Consider the following 24,223-nt stretch of genomic DNA (forward strand, 5'->3'; position numbering starts at 1 on the left):
TAGCAGAACCAGGTCTCAGAAATGCAATCCTTGATACCCACCACCTCTCATTCTGAATAAAGAAATGTCACAGGTGTTGGCCTCTCTTAGCAGAGCTACTTTGTGCACAAGGACCCCCTAGGATTCCATAACTTCCATTCCAAGACCACCTTTGGAACCCAAACCAAAAACAAATGGCCATGGTGTTAGCAACTCCTGAAAGAACGCTCATACCTCTAATGTAATGAGCATACGTTAGAAAATTGCCACAAAAGGTGCTAGAGACAATATGACACTTCCCAGGAATACCCAGTGTTTAGGTAACTTGCTTCCACCTGTCCTTAGCATGAGGAAGCCTTATCTGTGCCTGCTGTGGGCCAGGTCCGCAGCACAAGCACTGCCTCCACAGGCCTTGCTCTCTCTGTGCAGGTTAATGATAGGCACATTCTAATCCCCGAGTCATCCGAGAATCCCCGTGGAGCACCCAGCATCTGATCCAGTGGGCACGCATAGAATTTCCAGATCTTCTGCTCCCAAGGGAACAATACATCCCAACTTACCAGTTACATCCACTTAAGACACAGCACTTAAATATGTTTACAGTAAAAACAAGTAGTTTATTTAACTACAAGGAGTTGTTTATATGCTGAAAATAATTTTTTTGAAATCTGTATCAAGGCAGCGATGGAAAACCGGCTTTCCTCCAGACAGTAAGTAAGAAATATATATCACTCTGTTGGCATTGTAAGCTAACACAATGGGTGCTTGTTTACATAGAAATGTGAACTCAACATGGAAACAGCGCACAGGAAGAACAAAACACAAGTGATTGTCCTATCTTGGAATACAGAAAATGAACTTTGGGGTTATATGTAGGAAGCAAAAAAGAGACACCACCTTATCCTGCACCTAGGAAGTAAACAGGAAGTACATTTACATTCATGAAAATGGGATATCAGCCAATCTTGGTTGAAGATGCTGCAGAAAACTTTGGGTGAGATAAATTTCTTTAGACAAGAGATTAACCTAATAGTTTTAGTCTTTAGAAAGCTTGTTATGATTTTATTTTATATGTATCCATTTGCTTCCAATGTCTTCGCTCACTATCTCCTTACTTTCTAGACTTTGATAATAAATGAATATTTGTTTTCACTATAAATATATCTCAATGCTGTGGTGTAAAGTGCTGGCCCTGAGCTGAATCTTTAAAAACTGATGTGTGTATTGTTCCTTTGGCAACAGCAGACCTGGTTTTTCTGTGATTAACCAGTATCAGGGGCTGGATATGATAGGGGGAGTGCTTCAAAAGGACTTGGGACTGGGGTGCACCTATTCTCTTGCAGATTAACAAGTGGGAGCTGGCATAGCCCAGAGGAGAGTGTTTGAGTGGCTAACAGACTGGTGCTGTTAAGGAACTGATACCCAGTTAAGCTCAAGCAAGATTCCCTCACACAGGTGGCATGGGGTAGCAAGAGGACTCATAATCCGGGGTACCATGAGAAACATCACAGCTGTCCAAAGAACAAAAGGAGGACAGGTACACTCCACCTTGTCTTACAGAGAAGGGAAAAAGCTTGACTCCCTAGGCAGAAGGGTCCTCTCTTCAGCATACCTGGCCATTATGGTTTCTAATTACCAAGCCTCAAAGTCCAGGTATCATCATCACCTGTGGAAGAAGATGGCCACTTTCACCATAACCCTTCCTGAAGACCAAAAGAAGCTGGAGAAAGTCCTAATCTCTGAAGGTCAGTTAGTATCCAAGCATGTTTTAAGAGGATCATTTGTCTTCTCTGACGTTCGTAGCTGAGATCCTGGGCTTCCGTTAGAAATGAGAAAACATGTGTAAGAACTTTCATTTGAGGGAGATGGTCTGTTCAGTACAAGGACAGACCAAGTTCTAGAAAAGCTGAAGGATGGTAAATGCACAGCTAAATCTCTTGGATCCTCCAACTAGTTAGAAGATTTGGTGTTCCTGCCTTTACATAGAATAAACAATAATACTCTTGTTCTTCTTTATCCTCCAACTTCATTCAGACATGGCAGTTCCAGCAACAATCTCCTCCGCAGCAACAACAACAAAGGAGGAAAATATATAAACTTTGGATGAAAAGTAAACCAGCAACTTCCTTGTCTTCCATGGCAGACCTTGGACCTAAGGTTTGACAAGACACCTGAGAGCATTAGACTAATCTTAATCCATCAACCTCATCTCCCTGCCCCTCCCCTCTTTAGAAACAGACATTTCCATTCCTTCAACATCTGAAGTGCCATCATGACAGACAGACAGATCCTGGAAACCATTCAGAGGGGCTATTCTATTTACTTCAATACAATACCTCTCCTGAAACTCTTGCTCTTTTCCCTTTTCACAGACAGAGAAGGTTCTAAGGGAATTCCATGGATAGGGTTTTATATTCTAGAATCTTTCTGATCCCAAATGAAGGATGGAGGCCTTCAGTCCATTCTTAGACCAGCGAAAGCTCAACTCCCATTCATCAGAAAGTTCAAGTTCCATCTGTTAATCTTATCATCAGCTATTCCCTCCTTATCCAATCCAAATTGATTTTGATCTCTTGATATGCAAGTTGCATATTTCCATATTGCTAATGGATCTTCATATATTTGTTTAATTGTGGGAGAGGACCATTTCTGGTACAGAGTTCTCCATTTTGGCCTCTTGACTAAGCCTCAGGTATTCACAAAGTGCCTGTCTGCAGTAGCAGCACATCTTCGAAGGCAGGATATCCTCGTTTTATCCCATTTAGGTAATTGGCTCATCAAAGCATCTTTTCAGGAGGACCTATCCGGAGCTCTGGTCCAGATATGCTCCCTATTAAAAACAAACAACCCCCAAAACCACCACTCTGGGACACGGAATAAACTGGAAAAAATTGCATATAGCTCCTGTGCATTTAGTCCAATTTAATTGGGGGAGTTCTTGATTCTGAATGATTATTTGTGTATTACATTAACTGCTTTAATAAATTGTCTCCTATTTTGACATTTTCTTTTGGGTGTTGACATGCCAGTATTTAGCAATAAGGTCAATTATTTTATTATCCATGATTATTTCCAATGCCTATTTTATTTCCATATATTCAACTATTTTTATGAGTGTGTTTGCAGATCATTAAAAATAAAAGGATCGTTAGTGTTTGTGTGCACAGATATTTGCACACATGTTTCAGAGTAACAGCTGTGTTAGTCTGTATTCGCAAAAAGAAAAGGAGTACTTGTGGCACCTTAGAGACTAACCAATTTATTTGAGCATAAGCTTTCGTGAGCTACAGCTCACTTCATCGGATGCGTACTGTGGAAAGTGTAGAAGATCTTTTTATACACACAAAGCATGAAAAAATACCTCCCCCCACCCCACTCTCCTGCTGGTAATAGCTCATCTAAAGTGATCACTCTCCTTACAATGTCCTGCTGGTAATAGCTTATCTAAAGTGATCACTGAAAGAATATTGAAATATTTTTCTGAAAGTGATCATTAAATCTACAAATTTGCTACATGGCAGTGGATTTGGGCTCTAAAATGCCTAATGTGTTTATACAGAAAGAACATTAGTTTATACAGAAAGAAATGGGAAAAACTGGTCCAATTTCTTTACTTCCTCAAAATGATTTGTAAACAGTATAGGCAAATAATATTCTGAAACTTGTCAGACCAACAAGTCTGGTCTTCCTGCTTGTTAGTTCTGGACTATAAAATGGCAGGCTTTAATGTGAGATTTCAAGAAAATACACTGGGTCTTAAGCCCCCTCTTTCTTTTGGTTGGATTCTGTCTGCCTGCCTGCCTAAGAATCCAGTCAGTTTTAATCATTTGTTTTAATTCATGTTATTTTTCTACATATTTGCAAAGTGGGTGGATAAAAATCGATTTAAAAAAAATCAGATTTTTTTTTAATTTCAGTATGATTTTATATTTAAATACAGTTTACCTTTTAAAAATAAAGCTGTTTAAAATTATAATTTTAAATAACATGTTAAAGGCCAACATTTACGGTAATTGATTGAAATCATTTTGATATTTTAAAAAAAAATATTAAGCATTACGTGTTTGCTGATAAAATGTTAAAGAAAGTCAAACCACTGAGTTGGTGAAAATCACTGGCTATGTACCTGAAACTGGAGTTTGTTGAAGTGCTAACCCAGCTTTTGACAGCCTATTGCAGATATAGAGAGAATATTTTATAGAAAGGATCAATGTGGTCAGTTGGTCTGACCTACTGTATAATACAGGCCATAGAACTCCGACAAAATAATTCCTAGAGCATATCTTTTAGAAAAATAACCAATCTTCATTTTAAATTGTCAGTGATGGACAATCCACCACTACCCTTGGTACATTGTTCCAATGGTTAATTACTCTCACCATTAAGAATTTACACCTAATTTCCAGTATTCTGTACAGTATTCCAAAAACGATCACACCTTTGCCAAACACAGAGGCAAAATAGCTGCGCTACTCCTACTTGAGATTCCCCTGTTTTATGCGTGCACTTGGGAAGCTCACACTGGGAGCTCATGTTCAGCTGATTATCCACCGTGACTCCCAAATCTTTTCAAAATCATTGTTTCCTCAGATAGTCCTCCATCCTGCAAGTATATAGGAAATCAAAGGATTCTCAAGATCTTTACAGATATTGAATCACATTCAAAATTCTCCGTTGCATCTCTTGCATGCTATCTAGTCACCTCCTCACTAAGTACAAATAGTGCTGTTTCCTTGCTATCCCACTGTCTGAGTGAATCAGAAGGTCCTGAAAGAAGGACCCAGATGATAAAATAGCTGTCTAGTACAAGAAACACAGAGGTGACTACAGACTAAGTTAACCTTTTGAAGACCTAGCAAGAATTGTCCTTGCTGTTAAAGGAGGGCACCTCCCCTCCTGTTGTCAAGGTGGTGTCCAAATTTGGAGTCTTTTGACAACTAAATATTATCATTTATGCACCATGTTTATAGTGCCAAAGTGTGCTAGGTTCTTAATAAACAAATGTGAGGGAAATGGTTCCTGCCCCAAAGCATTTAGAGAATCGGATCCAATTCCGGTTTTGTTCAATATCTTCATAAATGATCTGGAGGATGGTGTGGATTGCACTCTCAGCAAATTTGCGGATGATACTAAACTGTGAGGAGTGGTAGATACGCTGGAGGGGAGGGATAGGATACAGAAGGACCTAGACAAATTGGAGGATTGGGCCAAAAGAAATCTGATGAGGTTCAATAAGGATAAGTGCAGGGTCCTGCACTTAGGACGGAAGAACCCAATGCACAGCTACAGACTAGGGACCGAATGGCTAAGCAGCAGTTCTGCGGAAAAGGACCTAGGAGTGACAGTGGAGGAGAAGCTGGATATGAGTCAGCAGTGTGCCCTTGTTGCCAAGAAGGCGAATGGCATTTTGGGATGTATAAGTAGGGGCATAGCGAGCAGATCGAGGGACGTGATCGTCCCCCTCTATTCGACATTGGTGAGGCCTCATCTGGAGTACTTTGTCCAGTTTTGGGCCCCACACTACAAGAAGGATGTGGATAAATTGGAGAGAGTCCAGCGAAGGGCAACAAAAATGATTAGGGGTCTGGAACACATGAGTTATGAGGAGAGGCTGAGGGAGCTGGGATTGTTTAGCCTGCAGAAGAGAAGAATGAGGGGGGATTTGATAGCTGTTTTCAACTACCTGAAAGGGGGTTCCAAAGAGGATGGCTCTAGACTGTTCTCAATGGTAGCAGATGACAGAACGAGGAGTAATGGTCTCAAGTTGCAGTGGGGGAGGTTTAGATTGGATATTAGGAAAAACTTTTTCACTAAGAGGGTGGTGAAACACTGGAATGCGTTACCTAGGGAGGTGGTAGAATCTCCTTCCTTAGAGGTTTTTAAGGTCAGGCTTGACAAAGCCCTGGCTGGGATGATTTAACTGGGAATTGGTCCTGCTTCGAGCAGGGGGTTGGACTAGATGACCTTCTGGGGTCCCTTCCAACCCTGATATTCTATGATTCTATGATTCTATTCCTATTGAAATCAATTGGATTTTTTTTTACTTCAGTGAGCATTTGATCAGGCCCTATATCATCACTTTTCATGGACACTCAGGTAGAAATAGCTGTGATTAAGAATGCCTTTTCCCCCATCTTTTATTGTCCTGAAGACTGACTGTGCGTTTACTTCGATGCAGATATAGTCACAGATCTATGCTATAATGGATTACTACTTCTATCTTGAACTGATTCTGAAAGCACAAGAAAATTATAACTAGTCCAAGCTACAGGAATACATCACGCCAAAACTGTATATTCTGTGTTGGTCTCCCCACTGAAGAACAGGTTCATTTTGAAATCCTTGTTTTTAATCTTGAGAGCTCTAAAGGACTTGGTGTGTATGTGAGGCCTGGCCTATACTTAAAAGTTAGGTTGACCCAGCTACGTCACTCACGGATTTGAAAAATCCCCACCCTTGAGCGACATAGTTAAGCCACCTTAACCCCTGGCAGCCAACTCTAGGTTGATGGAAGAATTCTTCCAACAAACTAGCTGCTTTGTCTCAGATGGGTAGATTACCTATCCTGACAGGAGAAGCCCTCCTATCTGCATAAGTAGTGTCTACACCATAGCATTGTAAGCAAAGCCCGGAGAGACTCCCTTTGCTCACTACTCTACTGGTCTTCTTAGTTTGGGAGGGGTCTCCGAGGCATTCACAGTGGAACACCCTGAACTATGGAATATTCAAGTAGAGTCAGAATCTTGCCACATTTTGCGTGTGATACAAGATTGCGGGGAGGGATAGCTCAGTGGTTTGAGCATTGGCCTGCTAAACCAAGGGTTGTGAGCTCAATCCTTGAGAGGGCCATTTAGGGATTTGGGGCAAAAACTGGGGATTGGTCCTGCTTTGAGCTTATGATTCCTCTCCTTTGGCGAGCCTTCTTTAAACAACTAAACTGTTATTGGCCCTGGCTTCATGCTCTAGGAGATAAACTACCTAGATTTAAATCCTTTTATATAAATGGCCCATATATAGAGAGGAAATGGAAAGGAACTTTATTCTTCTTTCTTGAGGGAGTCAGCATATTTATACAACCATTAAACAAACCCAGACACTATCGAGAAAAATGTTATAGACATTTACTTATTATATTGAGTGCTTTGACAACAGCCTATATTAATTTAATTTTTTTGCTCTACATTACCACATACTTGCCAAGTCCATCCACAGCATGCTATAATTTTCTCTGGTGTTTTCATATTTGGCATTAGTTTTAGCAAGAATCTTGTAAGAACTTTAATAAAAGAATTTTGTCCTTTGCTGTTAATCTCATGAACCTCAACCACTGTAGCTATAGTAGATGATGGGAAGACACATTCAGGTAGGCATTCCTAAAGGGATGCATCCATTAGACAATTATATGACCCAGACACAGTACAGGCAAGTCTTGGGAAACTCTTCCCTTTTCCCTAGCAGTTTCTCCATGGTAATGTTTATATGCACAATTCATTCAGAGGATGGCAAGTGGAGTGTTGTGAGTTTGTGGGTGGGTAAGGAGGTTGTACGTGTTAAAGGATTGCATCTTGGTTGGAACAGTCAGTGAGGTGGTTGCTCAAGCTGTCATCTCATTTGCCCTGTATGTGGCACATCCAAACCATTTTAACTCTAGGTAATTCTTTGAGCTTATAAGAAGATAACAGTACTGTGAGTTCCTAAACGTGGAATGTCTTCTCTAGTTTAATTCAGCATGCTTTTAACTATGCTAGAGTACCTGGCACACACATTTACTGCGCAATCCAACCACTGTTCTGACCCTCATGTTGTATCCCCCAAATAACTTTTGAGAGGGTCTGTGAAACATGACATTGCACTGTTGCAGCATAATATGGTGATGCTGCAGCAAAATGTCATTATGCCACTGCAACAAATAAGAGGTAAGATCACCGCTTTGGATCTGATACTCTCAATTCCAAAAAAGATGGTGGCTCATAATGAAACACTCCCCCCGCCCCCCCAACAGTAGGGCCAAGCACGATTCTGAGTCTCTTGAATTCCTTTGTTGGTTCCAATAACCTCCTTAGATTCTAGACTGAAGCCTGAGATGTGCTCAAGGTAAATCTTTAAAAGGGAGTCATACCCCCTACTGTAACAAGTATTACCATTCAGAATGTCTGTTCGGATGCCACGGTTCTGTCCATGCTGACAGCAATGGTGGTAGCACAAGATCACTGCTCAGATCCACAACTACTTGTGGATCTGGAGTTTACTCAGATTATAAATCCCCCAAATGAGACTCATAAAAGGTATAAAAGAAAAGCAGTAGATGCATGTGATCGTGCTTCTCCTGCAGATAAAAGACAAAATGTCAAGGAGCTTAATCAGATTTCCCTGGAACTGTTCCTTCCCCCTCCTACAAGCTCACCAAGGAAGTTAACTTTCCCTTTTTCAGTTTTTTTAAAGATTGTTTTAGTTTAGTTTTAGTTTTAGTTAATTCACCTACATCTTTCTCAGTGTGGCACCCAGAATTGGCCACAGTACTGCAGCTGAGGCCTCACCAGTGCCAAACAGAGTTAGACAATTTCCTCCCTTTTCTTACATATGATACTCCTGTTAAAACATGCCAGAATATTAGCCTTTTTTGTAATTGCATCATTTTGTTTGCCCATATTTAATCTGTGATCCACTATAACCCCAAGATCCTTTTCAGCAGTACTACCGCCAGTTGTACATTCGATTTTTCCTTCCTTAGCGTAGTACTTTGCACTTGTCTTTTTTGAATTTTATCTTATTGATTTCAGACCAATTCTTTAATTTGTCGAAGTAGTTTTGAATTATAATCCTGTCTTTCAAAGTGCTTGCAACCCCTTCCCAGGATGGTGTCCATCTGTAGATTTCATAAGCATACACTACACTCCATTATCTAAGTCATTAATGAAAATATTGAGTAATACCTGACTTGGTACAGACACTTGCAGGATCCCACTGGATACATCCTCCCAGTCTAACAGTGAGCCATTGATAACTATTCTTTGAGTGTGTTTTTTCAACCAGTGATTCACCCACTTTATAGTAATTTAATCTAGACCACATTTCCCTAATTTGCTTATGAGAATGTCATGTGGAACTGTCAAAAGACTTACTAAAATCAATATATATAACACCTACAACTTCCCCACATCCACTAGGCTAGTAGTCCTGTCAAAGAAGGAAATTAGATTGGTTTGGCATGATTTGTTATTGACAAATGCATGTTGGCTGTTACTTATAGCCCTATTATCTTCTAGGTGTTTACAAGTTCATTGTTCAATAATGTGTTCCAGTATCTTTCCAAGTATCAAAGTTAGGCTGACTGGTCTATAATTACTCAGACTCTCTTTGTTCCCCTTTTTAAAGAGAGGTATTTCATGAGTCTTCCATGATTTCTCAAAGATAATTGCCAATCATTCTGGGATTGTTCCTTAAGTACGCTAGTGTGAAGGGCTCTCCTCACTGCAGGTGCGCCACCTTGTGGCCTGGTTCTGGGAATTAGCTCTCACCCCATCTGGCACACCCTTCCGTTGGTTGCTCACGCTGTTGTCCCTCTCTCTCTCTCTCTGTGCCTTGGGATGATTCAGCCCTCTGGAAGGTCACTATAGAGTCCCCCCATTCCAGGGTAACAAAATCCCACTGGAAAAGCTGTCCAGATGCCACCTCAGACAGTCTTCTGTTCCATGTCTCTAGATCCTGTATCACTTTCCTCGTGGCTGGTAGGGAAATCCAGGCCTCCCTGCTATTCTGAGTTCCAGCCAGGGCCCTGAGACTAGCAATCTAAGTGTATTTAGCCCTGATCTACACTTGTGGGGGAGGATCGATCTAAGTTATGCAACTTCAGCTATGTGAATAACGTAGCTGAAGTTGATGTACTTAGATCTACTCACCGTGGTGTCTTCGCTACGGTGAGTTGACTGCTGCCGTTCCCCCGTCAACTCTGCCTGTACCTCTCATGGCAGTGGAGTACAGGAGTCGATGGGAGAGCACTCGGGGATCAATTTATCGCATCTAGACTAGACGCGATAAATCGACTGCCTCTGGATTGATCACTGCCCTCCGATCCGGCAGGTAGGGTAGACATACCCCTAGTTTGAGACCCTGTTGCTGTTTCTCTTGGTTCTTCCTACCCCACTTCTCTATCTCCTTGCCTGTCTCTGGTTTACTACTGGAGATTCCTTTGCTCTCCATGGCTACTTCACCTGTCTCAGCCTTTTGCGAGACTCCCTAAGCCAGATCTTACTATCCCCCTGGAACTCCTCCTTGTCCCTGGCCAACTCCCTTTCCCTCTAAGGAGTGACTGCAGACCTCATCCCTGCAGCCCCTTCCTGGTTTATAATCCTGTCCCAGCTCCTGCGCTAACTCGGTTTCATCTGCCTTTTGGTCCTATCAATTCTTGCTCTCCTCCAAGTGCAGCATCTGAAGTGAATTGGCTCCTTTTGGCCCACATTAACCTATTTCGGGCTTGTGTGGGGTGGATACTTCATCACGCCAAGGATGAATTTGTTCAGGCCTGTGTTCCTTCCCCCTTGTTGTTAATATTAATTGTGTTAAGTATCTAATTAGTATTAACCTTTTTAGTGAAGACTGAAGCACATAGCCATTAAACACCTCAGCCTTTTTGATGTCATCTGTTATTGGATCTCCTCCTCCACTTTGTAGTGACCTACACTTTTCTTTCTCTTGTAGTTATAGAACCTCCTCTTATTGTCTGATATCTCTTGCTCAGTGCAACTCATTTCCTTCATCTTTATGATTTTGTCCCTCTATTCTTTTGAGCTCATCTTTGGCGACTTTCCCATATTTTCAATTTTTAGGATTCTTTTTTGATTTTCGGATATTGGCCTCTTACTGTTCTATCTTTCTTTCACATTGGGATAGTTTTCAGACTCTTACTTACCAGTTCTCTGAGTTTGTTAAAGTCTGCTTTTTGGAGTCCATTGTCCTTATTCCCCTGCTCACATTCCTTCCTTTCCTTAGAATCATGAAATCTATCATGTCATGATCACTTTCACACAAATTGCCTTCCACCTTCAGATTTTCAACCAATTCCTCCCTGTTAGTCAGAATCAACTCTGAAATGGCTATTCTCCTGGTTACTTCCTCCACTTTTTGAAACAAAATGTTATCCCCAATATGTTTCAGGAACTTTTTTGAAGTTTTGTGTTCTGCTGTATTACTTTCCCAACAGATGTCTGGGTAGAAAACCTCCCCCATTACTACCCGTTCTTGTGTTGTGGATATTTCTACCATGATGTTGGCCCAGTTTAGTAATTGATTTTGTAGTTCAGCTCTCCTTAACTGCTACTCCTCCTTCACAGTTTGTTTGCTTCCTTGTCAGGGCTGGAAGTAGTTTTATAATGGAGTCCCAGTTTAGATTAGTTCAGGGGGAATCATAATACTTACATTTTCTGCTGATTGTTGGCTGAGAATTCACCTAGCTGTATTTCTTCCAATTGATTTAGCTATTGCTCCTTTACTAGAATCTGTTTCCAATACAGTGCAACCACATGTCTTGATGTTGTACAATTTGAGCTACTAACTTCTGTCTCATTTAAATGAAATTTCCTCTAGTCTCGATATCAGGGGAAATTAGGGTTTGGGGAATTAATCGTATTTATTTACTGGTAATGTTCTGTATAACTGAAAAGATTTATTTTCAAAAATCTCGTATCACAGGCCGCTCCTGACAATCATATGTGTGTGTCCCTTCCTTCTACATCCTCTCCAGCACTTGCCAGGGCACATCATAGTGCATTTTTTTATAGTACAGAAGCTTTCAAAGGTAATTTATAATGGAACAATCGTACTAACAGCTTTTTCCCTTTTCTAAAAATTAGAATTTTTAATCTAATTAATTTAGGCCCACTTTTAGTTCTACCAATGCTGTTTTGCCTCCTCTCTTACTGAGGACTTGTCTACACTTGGACGTTTACCAAAATAACTATTCTGGTATCATGTGAAAATAAATTAAACTCAGTCAGAAAAGGCACTCTTATTCCAGAATAAGAGTGATCGTACAGGGTCTTAATAATTATTCTGGAATAGCTATTTTAGTAAATTTCCAAGTGTAGACAAGGCCTTAGTTCCAGTATAATCTGGATATGATTTTGAAAGTGGATCATGTTTTAGTTAAGGCAGCTTTAGCTTCAAGTAATGACCAGTCATGAAGGCTCAGGGTATTTACATAGTTATTGGCCTGAGGTATTGATATGTTGATCTGAGTGGTAGATTATTTTTGAGGAACTTAAGAAAAAAACAAACAGACCTTTATCACTGAAATGTTTGGTGCATGTAACAGCCTAGAGCTATAAACTCCTTTCTTTGGTATTTCTTCACTGCGAGTTAACCCTGGTGATCAGCATCCAGGTTAGCCTAGCTTGTGTGTGAGTGTTTCCAGTGCAAAGGTATACTCGAATTGCTGTATGCACACTGGGGATGTACTCACTCATATGAGGCACTAGGACTTTTCTGGATGCTTATCCCATGGTTCTTAGCACTGCACTAAGCTGCACCACTATATGAATTCTTTTGGAAATGCACTGTGGAAGATTGTGTAGAGAGTTGTCACTTTGGATGGGCTATCACCAGCAGGAGAGTGAATTTGTGTGGGGGGGTGAAGGGTGAGAAAACCTGGATTTGTGCTGGAAATGGCCCAACTTGATGATCACTTTAGATAAACTATTACCAGCAGGACAGTGGGGTGGGAGGAGGTATTGTTTCATATTCTCTGTGTGTATATAAAGTCTGCTGCAGTTTCCACAGTATGCATCCGATGAAGTGAGCTGTAGCTCACGAAAGCTCATGCTCAAATAAATTGGTTAGTCTCTAAGGTGCCACAAGTCCTCCTTTTCTTTTTGCGAATATAGACTAACACGGCTGTTACTCTGAAACCTGTGGAAGAACTTGTCTGTCTTTTCGAGGCCTGTGTGCAGAAGTGGGTCTAAGCCCCACACACAGTAAAGTAAACCACTTCTGGCTTGTCACACTCTAGATTTCTGTCCACAGCCTCCGTTCCAACCAGTAGCAAGGCATGGATCCAAGACAATGACCCATTCCAACTTTTGGCATTAATGGATCTCTCATTTTGGAAAGAAGCCACAATCTGCAAATATCTTAAGGACCTCTGTTTCCTGAGGCTAGCTACCACCTTCACTTTAATCAGGCTAAAGTTAAAGCATCCCAGCTGTCACATTGGGATGTCCAGCCATTTTTTAGTTCTAATTTTTCCTGTTATAGGTGCATGGTGTTAGTAGAACACACCTGGGAGCCTTGATGAACTTCAGATCCCCAACTATCTGAATCCAGTGATTAAAATTGTTTAAAAGTTCATAGAATCATGATCCTGTTGACAAACTCTTAAATCTGTGCACCTTGCAAAACAATATGAAAATCCTTCTTTTGAAAGCCGAGGAAATGTTTCAAAGAAAGAAAGGAGGTGCCTCTGCAGAGGCAGTGTAATGTTGTGACAGGGCCTGTTTAACATCAGTCAGCTAAAGACTGGCTACTGAGACTTGTAGAATTGTCACCCTGCTTGTTCACCAACGGCTTATTAAAAGTTGTTATTTCAACAGAGCAATATCTGCTGGCTTCTCTTTTGCACAAGTTTGAACTTTTCTGGCAGATTCAGTTCACATGGTTTTGCACCTTCACTCCCATCAGTCTGTGAACCCCTAAAATAATACAAATGTCAGACAAACTCAGTGAATGGTTTTATGGCAATTGCAATGGTGCTGACTTTTGATGACTTTCTTTTACTAGTGATTTTTGTCTGTATATTTACAAAACTATAGCAAAGACATGGATGCACTGACACTTTGCCTTTCTAGAATCCAAAGACAGCAAAAAGATTTTGTTGAAAGGTTTGTGCAAACATCATGTGGTTTCAGTGGCAGGTTATCCCTACTTTTTTGTTAAATGGAAATTGTGCAGACCTCTCTGTTTGTCTGTAAATATGTTCTATATGTACAGAATATATATCAAAATAGTAAACTTCTGACTATTTAGGCTGCCACATTTTAACCCTGGCTACAGTTAAGGAATAATGTTATTACTGCTCCTTCCCAATGTCTCTGCTATGTCTGCCATTTATTAAAATTGTTCTTGGGGCAGGGGTGCGGAGAGAGAATATGTGTAGGCATGTGTGTGTGTATATATATTACGAAGCCTAAATAATTAGAGATATATAATCTCAGAAACACTATGTTGTTCAGAAAACAAGCCACAGTGGTTCCGAGAGTAGAAACCAAACTAATACAGAAATTGAGCATAAAAATCTCTGGGGCATTACTCTCAAAATGCGCTCTACTTCTGGCCAGATAGTAACACTCATTCTGAGACAGATGGACACAGGCCCCAGCTAAAAACCCAAACACACTGGTCAAACTGTACCTTCCTTCCCCTGACAGATACCTGGAGGGTCTGTGCTTTTTGTTGTTGTTGTTTGTTTAACAGTTGAGCAACAACTTGTTTAGTTTGTCATGCTGATAAAACATTAATGAACTGAACTGTGAAATACAGTTGATGAAACATGAAGTACAATACCCCATACAAAAAGAAAAGGAGTACTTGTGGCACCTTAGAGACTAACAAATTTATTTGAGCATAAGCTTTCATGAGCTACAGCTCACTTCATCGGATGCATCTAGTACCCCATACAGTGGCTGTTATTAAGCAAATTTTCCCTTTTATGCAGCAGGAGCTGGTGAGTTCAGATTTGTTGAATCTTTCTAGAGATCCAAAACCTTTTAATCTAATGATTTCAGTGTGTCTCCTCCCCTGTGTTGTTTAAGCATTGAAAGGAGGGGCTACATAGTAATTCTACACCTGTTTTAGCCCACGCCTATCAACGTGCTAAACTTACCAAACAAGTGCAGAGTTAGGCATGAGAACATCAGGTGTTGCTTAGGAGTTTAACCACCATCAAATAAGCCTTTGAGTGTGCAGATTTTTACTGTTTGGTCTTATGCTGGGGTAGCTTTACAAATTAGTCTGCTATAATGGCAATTGATGACAACAATTTGTGCTCTAGGACTAAGAGTAAACTGAATTCATATCACACTGATTATAAATCAACAAGACGGAGCAGCCTACCACCAGACCTCCTCCTTGGAAATGACATTAAAGGAAAGTTTCAAAGAAATATTAAGAATTTAGAACCTATACACCCAAGGCGCCCTAAGAAAAGACCTTCTATTTTTCCAGGTAGGACGTGCTATGTTTACTAGTAGATTGGTGCAGTACCTCTTTAAACTTTGTGATGATATTTGAGGAATGCAGTGATTATTTAAAACAATTATTAGATGGACTATGTTCAATATAAAATCTATCTACAGGTGTTGTCTAAGATTTATAAGACAGAAGAAATATGGCTGTTGTTTGTAGTACAGCAGCATGACACACACCGGTCTAAACTGTAACTAAAAAGACAGCGTTCTTGGGCTTTTTGTTTTCATTTTGTTTGCTTGGTATATTAATGCTTACCATTAAAAAAATAATTTCCATGTATTACAATGCTTACAATTCTGTGTTTACTCAATCAGATTTACAAAGAGCACAGCTAATTAACTATTTAATTATGATACTGAGATGTCCAGCTTGCACTTTTAATTATTTCAGTGTCTCTTTTTCTTTTTGTTGGGATGTGGGAGAAGCATGGACTTGTTCAGTGAAGCTGGTGGTTTTTATGTAGCCAGAAATTAAAACCATTAAATACTCAAATGCATGCTTTGAATTCCTGTCTTGCATTGGAGCCTGAAGATGTTTGTAGTAAATGATTCAGTTTAACCTCTGGTTGTTAAAATTTATGAACAAGCTGGATCCGTATATTTCAGTCAGAATAAAATATATACTTTAAAAAAATCTATAAATAGTGTCTAAAATAAGCAAGAGATTAGGAGGAAAACATGGAAGCATCTGTTGCAGAGCAGTATTCGGACCAATTATGAGGGTTTTTTTACCAGATTTAAAATGGTTAGAAAAAAAATCAATATTTATGTTCATTCCTGTAGAAACTGGAGGTATATCTCAGTGAAATAATCAAAGCAAATACAATCCTTATTCCAAGGAACAAAACTTGTTTCAGAAAATATATGTATCTTATTTTCAGCTGAAAAAATCAGATTGATTTAAATTCCCAGATCCTCTTTGGGGAATGGGGCTGTAATGCAGACACTTACCAAAGAGCAACTGTTGAGATTTTTATTTTTAAAATCATGGGGTGTTTTCCTTAGAGGCCGCTAGATGTATAAGGGAACCAGAGGCAAAGCTCTGCTCATATGGTGAGCTGAACAATCATAATAGGAGCAAGGGTAAGAGAAAGGAGACCAGATGCCAGAGAAAAGTGAAATTTGCTCAGGGTTTAGAATCTTAAAATCAAGTTACAGGAATGTTAGGGGGCTTCCCACTTTAATATTTTTGAAAAGTAAAATCAGTTAAGAAGCATTTGAACACTAAAGAAAATAAGGCCCCCTTCCTTCTCTTTTTTTTCCCTTTTATTTTTGCTCTTAAAAAATACATTTCCTACAATAGCTTTATGTCAGGTGACTCAGGCATGCCCTGTAGCTCCACCACTTCCCAGTGCCTGAACCGGTTCTTCCTGAGGCAGTGCTGCCTGTGTGACTGTCAAACTATAGTCTATCTTATCTTTCCTTTTCTTTTGTCTCTGTATCTACCTTATTTTCTTCTTGCCTTTATTGCATTCTCTTGTTTTCCTCTTTTTGTTTTTCTCTCTTTCTCTTTCCACATTGTACCTCTTCTTTGTTCTTCCCTGTCTACCAACTTTTTTCATTTGGATGTAACCATACCCAGTATCATTCTCTTCCTTCTGATCTGATCTTATGCTCTTGTGTCCATTCAGCTTTGCTCCTTTTCCTTTTATACTCTCCTCTCACCCCATCCAGGGTGATCTTGGACGAAAGACTACACTTTCTGTTTGCCACTACATTATTTCCCCTTCCTCAAAATCACTCACACCAGCATTTGTCCACACAAGGTTTGTGCTGTCTCAGACTTGAATTCTCTAAAATGCTTTGTGCATCTGGAATGCTGCCACAACGCTTATGAAATGCACTGCAGCAATGTTACAGTGCACAGTGACTGAAAAGTAATGCAAATTGCTGGCTCCAAGCTGTAGGTGGAGTTGGGTGGAGAAATGTGGTCTGTTCCTTTATCTGGAACTTCATCACTCTATATGTAGAATTTTCAGTTGATAAATTTTTAGAAATAATCTACTGTAAGAAAAGTTTTAAAAGCCTTCTAGACTCCTCTCATTGTCACTGATGAATCCTGGTCACATATGTTGCACATATGCTAAGAAGATTGTCACTGATGTAAATATAGAGTAGAATGGAAATGGAATTATACTGATGATTCAAATGTTCTGCAGTCCTGATTTACTGAAGTGTTTCCCAGACTTTTGAAGGCTGAATGCCCCCTTCAGGAAGGTAAAATCAATCGTGTCCCCTTGCTCCAACCTCACCATGTGTTGTTATATTTTTAATGTAAACATATATTCCGCATTTTCTCCTTCCCTTCTTCCCTTGCCAGTCCTTCACTCCTCCCTGCACCCCAAGGTTTGGGATATGTGTAGATATTCATAATATAAACTTTCCTCTCCTTCCTTCCTTCTTGATGTGCTTTGAGCAGTGAAATAATTAACAATGATAACACTTAAAGGCATCTAAGTTATCACCCCTTAAGATGAATGAGGCACTTCATACATCAGATCTCTTGTTTCAGACTCTGTGCAGACTCAGACAGGTGTCTGCACTGGTTAGACTCATTTCATATTTTAGTCACAATCATAAGAACTAGAGACTTTTTTTAATAAATGAAAACTGAAACTCTGGAGAGCACTTGATGTGTCTGTCTGCCTGCCTTCTTTCCTGCTCCCCCCAAAGGTAGTCCTTCACACAAACCCAGACAGGGTGCCTTACACGCCACAAGTCCTCCTTTTCTCTTTGCAAATACAGATTAACACGGCTGCTACTCTGAAATCAGTTTACTATATGTGCTTCTTGGCTGCAGGATAAAGGTTGGGGGGGGGGAGGGGGGAAGGAGGAGAGAAGAGGAGAAAAATGCTTACCACAAGTAAAAGTAATGAATAGGGCCCTACCAAATTCACAGCCATGAAAAATGCGTTACAGACAGTGAAATCTGGTCTCCCCCCTGTGAAATTTGGTCTTTTTGTGTGCTTTTACCCTATACTATACACAGGGCCCTACCAAATTCACAGTCCATTTTGGTCAATTTCACAGTCATAGGATTTTAAAAATCGTAAATGTCATGATTTCAGCTATTTAAATTTGAAATTTCACAGTGTTGTGATTGTAGGGGTCCTGACCCAAAAAGGGGTTGTTGGGGGTGGTGGTGGTTTGCAAGGTTATTGTAGGGGAGGTTGCAGTACTGCTACCCTTACTTCTGCTCTGCTGCTGCTGGTGGAGAGCTCCCACTCTCCAGCCGCCAAGCTCTGAAGGCAGCACAGAAGTAAGGATGGCAATACCGCAACCTTCCTACAATAACCTTGTGACCCCCCCCTGCAACTTCCTTTTGGGTCAGGACCCACAATTTAAGAAACACTGGTCTCCCCCATGAAATCTGTGTAGTATAGGGTAAAAGCACACAAAAGACCAAATTTCTTGGGGGGAGACCAGATTTCTCAGTCTGTGACACATTTTTCATGGCCACGAATTTGGTAGGGCCCACTGCTCACCAGCTCTGAAGGCAGCAGCAGCACAGAAGTAAGGGTAGCAGTACCACAACCCCCACCAACAATAACCTTGTGACCCCAGCACAACTCCTTTTTGGGTCAGGACCTCTACAATTACAGCACCGTGAAATTTCAGATTTAAATAGCTGAAATCATCAAATTTATGATTTTTAAAATCCTATGACCGCAAAAATGACCAAAATGGACCATGAATTTGGTAGCGCCCTAGTAATGAACCTTGTCAAAGGATTAAAATGTATTAAGACATTTTTTAAAGCAACTGATTTTTCAGTTCTTTGAAATTCAAACTTTTGGAACAATTTTTCCTCTAAAGACTAGGAATTTAACTTTGCAAGATGTGTACATATTTTTTATTGACCTGATTGTCCACCCCTAAATAGTACCAAAAGGTTTTGTGGAATTTCTACCTGCAAGGAAATTTTTTAATTTGGAACAAAGACCAGTAGATTGAATTGTAACAAACTAAAGGCCCATATGCTGTCCTTATGCATTGCCAATAGGAATTGCACATTATAATATTGGAGAGTATGTGGCCCCCAAGTGATATCTTATTTTAAACACTTGAAAACAAACCCTGTGGGCTTAATTCTTCAGTCTTTTTGCATGTAAAACTCCCATTGGTTTCACTGGGAATTAAGGACCATATCCAATGTAATGAAAGTCAGAAAGCATTTTTATATTGACTGCTGTTCATGTCTATCTTAGGGTTTTTATACTGCTGTTCATCACCATAACATCTGAGCACCTCCCATGTAAAATCAGTAGCAATAGAGGAATTCTTAGACTTCATTGAGTTTCTCACTCTTCTTCCTTCTCAGAGTAAAGACTCTGCTTGGAGTGGGAGTTTTTTATGGTTCAATTTTGTTTGATTTCTTTATTTTGATTTTTTTGGAGTTGGAATGAGCATTTAATGGATAAAAATGCTGTATGCCCTTCTTTAATAATGTGTTATATTCTTATAGCTCATGCTCAAATAAATTGGTTAGTCTCTAAGGTGCCACAAGTACTCCTTTTCTTTTTACTCCTATAGAAGATAGTAGTCAACCACAAATCTTCCACTGGCATTAGCAAATGATTGGTCAAATTGGTAGGATTGCTGAACACAAGAATGATATCACTTAAGAAGCATTGTAAATTCGCATCCTAAAAATTTCAAAACTTCAGGATGCAGAGTTGCTTTTCTGTGTATGTATGCTTAATTCGGGAGTAAATCGAATGATCATATCAGTGACCAACTAATAATGATGACAGGAAAACGGTGTACTAAATTCACCATATATATTCCACATCCTGACTGGCAACACTGCTCTGAATATTTAGTCTAATAGTGTCTGAATGCCTGGTAATAAAGAATGTAGCGTAGCAAGGACTCTCCTACCTATGTTGAGAACTGTGCTAACATATAGTTCTTTAATTAGTGTAGACAGGCCCTAGAGATTATAATTAAACTTTACAGTTAACATCTGTTCATATGGATGGAGGAATTCATGCTGTAAGAGCTATTGGTTCAGTATGACAAGATCTGAGCTGATAGGGCTGATTCTGTATACTAGCCCTTGATGCAGCCTTTGTCTGGGTGGTATCTTATTAAAAAATGAATGGTGTATTGTCTTGTTTTGAAGACGATTAATAAATGATGAATTAGTAAACTGTTAAAAGCCATGAGTGTATAGTCCATAGTGGTGACAAGAAACTATAGTTTTACCACAGGTTAAACTAGGCAAGGTCATTTATGGGTGGGGATGTTGACGTTGCCTAGCTAACTCTCAGTAGAAATTTCACAATCTAATTACTTTTAATAAGGATGCTACACATTGTAAATGTAATACATGTCTTGATTTAAAGAAGACATAAAGTAATATTCTCATTTTTTTAAAATATGAACAATCCTACTTCCTGTTTGACTAAATCTGTACTGAGTTAAAAGTAGTTATGTCATTTCTAAAACCCTGATACTGCATTGTGATCTGTGTGGGTGTATTTCTGTGCATGCGAAGGCCCGTTAGCTTCAATGGGCAGTGCGCCAATGCATAATCAAGTTCAGGATGATGGACAGTAGTTGTAAATTAGGACCTAATGCTGCAAACAGCACCAGGCAGAGAAAGCAGAGGGGAGACAGGACTTGCTTCTCCCAGAGGTCTCCAGATGGTGGAGGAGGTATGCAAGGTTATGTGCCCCCCACCGATTTCTGCCAGAGTTTTCTGGCCCCGCTCAGTCACTTGGTGCATCTGGGCCCCCTCCCTGCACAGCAGCTGCCAGAGCTGGCAAACTGCGCCCCACGGGGAGAAGCAGGCAGGAGCCACTGCTTTTCTGGAGAGGAGACTGAGGGTGAGGGGGGTGGGCTTAAACGGTGTGGGGCGTGACTCGAGCTGTTCCGGGGGTGACCGAACCTTTAAATTGTGTCCCCCCACTATCAGGAGTTATGGGTCGTCTCTCACTAGTTCATTTAAAGTTAAGAAACTGGTTGGAAATTGAAAAAGAAGGAAAGCTTGTTTTCCTTTTCTAGCTGATGAATAAAAACTAGGTGTGGGATGATGAGATCTACTAGTACTAAAATCTTGAAGGGCATGGTGACCAGAAACAGTCAGTTCAATTCACTAACGACAGATAATACTTCCTTTGTTTAATAAATCAATTTTGAATGCAAAATAGGTATTGATGAGAAAAAAGAAGCTTATGTTTAAGGTCATTTATTTAATAAAAATTATTAAAATGCTGTTTGTGTATTTTAATTTAATTCCAATTTCCATCTAAATAGAGTGTTACACAAATTGCAAGTAAAAATTTAATGTAGTAATTAAGAAATGCATCATTCAACACTTTCTAACGTAATAAAAATGTAAACAATTAAAAATCTGAATTAATGCAAATTAAGATGTATAATTTCCTAAATAAATGTGTATGGATACACTGTATCTTCTGGGTTAGAAAAATGAAGCGCCAAGTTTCATGTAAATACTACTCTTGAGGAAATTCTAAGCCACTGCACAGGCACAGAATTCATGTTCCCCGCATATTTCTTTGCTTCCCCTTAGAAAAATGGCTTCTAATGGGGAAGCAAAGGGAAGCCGCAAGAGCGGTCACACAGCCCTCCGTAGCTGGGCAGACATGTCGTTTTGGGCGCCCAGAGCAGCCAGCAAAGAGAGAACTCACTGGGCGGGAGAAGCACGAGGCTGGGGACTCCCCCATACCCAGACTCCCCTGCCGGGCCTCACCGCCCCCTGCACCCACAACTCCCCCCCAAACCCTCTGCACCCCCACCCCACTGAGCCTTATCCTCTGCATCCAGAGCCCTCTTGCACCTGCCCTGCCAAAGCCCCCCACCCACAGCCGGCCCTCCATAACCCCATCCAGGGCTGGAGATGTCCTGGCTGGTGGCTCGTACCCATGCTGAGCTCAGTTGCTAGTCCCAGCTGGGCTGGGTGTGGGGGAGGAGCACACTTCCTCTGCACAGAGTGGCTGGAGCGGGGTCAGACCCTGCACCCTGAAACCTCACCCAGCTCTGCATTCCCCTCCCCCGCTTCCTGCCCTCATCACTCCTCAGCCACAGGGGGAGGGGTCACTGTACGGGGAGCTGCTCTCCCGTTCACCCAGCTCCCATGCATCTGGATCCCCCACATACCCAGACCCTGCCACCAAGCCTCATCCCCCACACCCAGAGTTCCCTGCACCTGACCCCACATTTCTGGCATCCAGAAACCCCCCTGCATCCAGACCCCCACCCCTGAACCCAGACCACCCCTTGCTGTGCCTCCTGCAGTTGAACTCCCACCCCAACAAGCCCCACTCCCCATGCACCTGGACCACCCTGACGAGCCCCCAGCACCTGGACCCCAACCCTACTGAGCTCTAACCGGCTGCACCAGGACCACTCCCCCAGCACCTAGACCGCCCTGCCGAGGCCCATTCCCTCATACTCCCCCCTCCGCCTCCCCCCCCCCCCCCGTGCTGAACCCTAACCACCTTCACTTGGACCTCCACACCCGCAGAGTCCATTGCCCCTGCACTCGGACACCCCGCCCCCACATGAGATTCTGTGCATCCAGATCCCTCCCCACACCTAGACTCCACACTGAGCCGCCTGCACCCAGATTGCCCCACACAAAATCCTTTCACCCACACACGGATCCTCCCACACTAAGCCCCTCCACACTTGGATCCTGCTCGGCTGAGCCTGCCTGCACACACTGGGTACATCTGGTGTGGAGGGGCACAGCCCTTAAGTGTTTCTGGGGTGGGGCAGGCCTGGCCTTTGCACTGAATCAGGGTCGGGTACAGCCTCACCACCAAGTCCATGTCCTGGAGGGAGGGGGAAGGGAGCTGCAGGGTGATCTCCCACCTCCATGCAGCCAGTGGCCTGTGCTTCCCACTGCCATGCTGGAGCCTCTATATTTATTTATTGATGAATACATTTTGCAGAATTTTAAAATATTGTGTGTAGAATTTTTATTTTTTTGGTCCAGAATTCCCTGAAGTGTAAAATATTATGTTTAGTTGCAAATCAACTTGTAATGGTTACCAACCAATGAGAATGAGCCTTTCTTTTAGAAAATACTTTTAAAAAGTACAAATTAAAAGCATAATTAAAATCAATTATTTATAGATAGATACTAAGGTCAGAAGGGACCATTATGATCATCTAGTCTGACCTCTTGCACAATGCAGGCCACAGAATCTCACCTACCCACTCCTGCGAAAAACCTATCACCTATGCCTGAGCTATTGAAGTCCTCAAATCGTGGTTTAAAGACTTCAAGAAGCAGAGAATCCTCCAGCAAGTGACCCGTGCCCCATGCTACAGAGGAAGGTGAAAAACCTCTAGGGCCTCTTCCAATCTGCCCTGGAGGAAAATTCCTTCCCAACCCCAAGTATGGCGATCAGCTAAACGCTGAGCATAAGGGCAAGATTCACCAGCCAGATACCCAGGAAAGAATTTTCTGTAGTAGGTTAAATCAAGTAGTTCTGCTTGCTGATTTAAAATTATTGCTTTGATTTAACTCAATCCATCCTTGGTCTCCTTCTCCCTTTTCTTCTCCTTTTCCCCTCCAAAACTTGTAAGCTAGGGAAGTAATTCATGTGCTTCAGTGTATCCCCATTTTATAGCTGGGAAACTGAGGCATAGAACGCTTAAGTGACTTGTTCAAGCGCACACAGGAACACTTTGAAAAGTAGAACCAAAACCTCCTGACCCAAGACTCATTATCCTCTAAACATTTTATAGCTAAATTTTCTGCTAAAGGAAAAAATGTGTTAAACTGATATTTTCCACATTTTATTAGCTACTTCATAGTAAACTTGCTTTAATTCAAATTTAATTTTCTGTTTTATTTAATCCTGTTCCAAAATTGCTAAATTGATGTGAGAATGTCACAATTTTATAAATAAGAATCTGAATAAATGGCAGTTGTTCTCAATTTGATTTTTTTCTGTGAATAAAACTTTTGCCTTTTTGCTTGTGCACATTTTAATTTTGCACTCGCACATTCATATGCCTCCTTATTATTC

General features: G+C 41.0%; 1 protein-coding gene across 10 annotated transcripts in view; it reads left to right on the top strand.

Annotated features, from left to right (window-relative positions):
• The window catches only part of FRY (FRY microtubule binding protein), a 373,522-nt gene that overhangs the window by 36,721 nt on the left and 312,578 nt on the right, over positions 1-24,223 (top strand). For 5 of the 10 annotated variants that reach the window (XM_073341316.1, XM_073341418.1, XM_073341299.1 and 2 more), the window contains 2 exons: positions 757-973; positions 15,020-15,192. The exons of 3 other annotated variants lie outside the window; for them this stretch is intronic. In XM_073341316.1, the coding sequence (XP_073197417.1) occupies positions 921-973; positions 15,020-15,192 (226 nt within the window). In that variant the 5' untranslated portion in view covers positions 757-920. The remainder of the gene's footprint in view (positions 1-756; positions 974-15,019; positions 15,193-24,223) is intronic. 2 more of the 10 variants (XM_073341389.1, XM_073341408.1) reach the window with 2 other exon arrangements.

This window comes from Lepidochelys kempii, chromosome 1, assembly GCF_965140265.1.
Source record: "Lepidochelys kempii isolate rLepKem1 chromosome 1, rLepKem1.hap2, whole genome shotgun sequence".
Taxonomy (NCBI): domain Eukaryota; kingdom Metazoa; phylum Chordata; order Testudines; family Cheloniidae; genus Lepidochelys; species Lepidochelys kempii.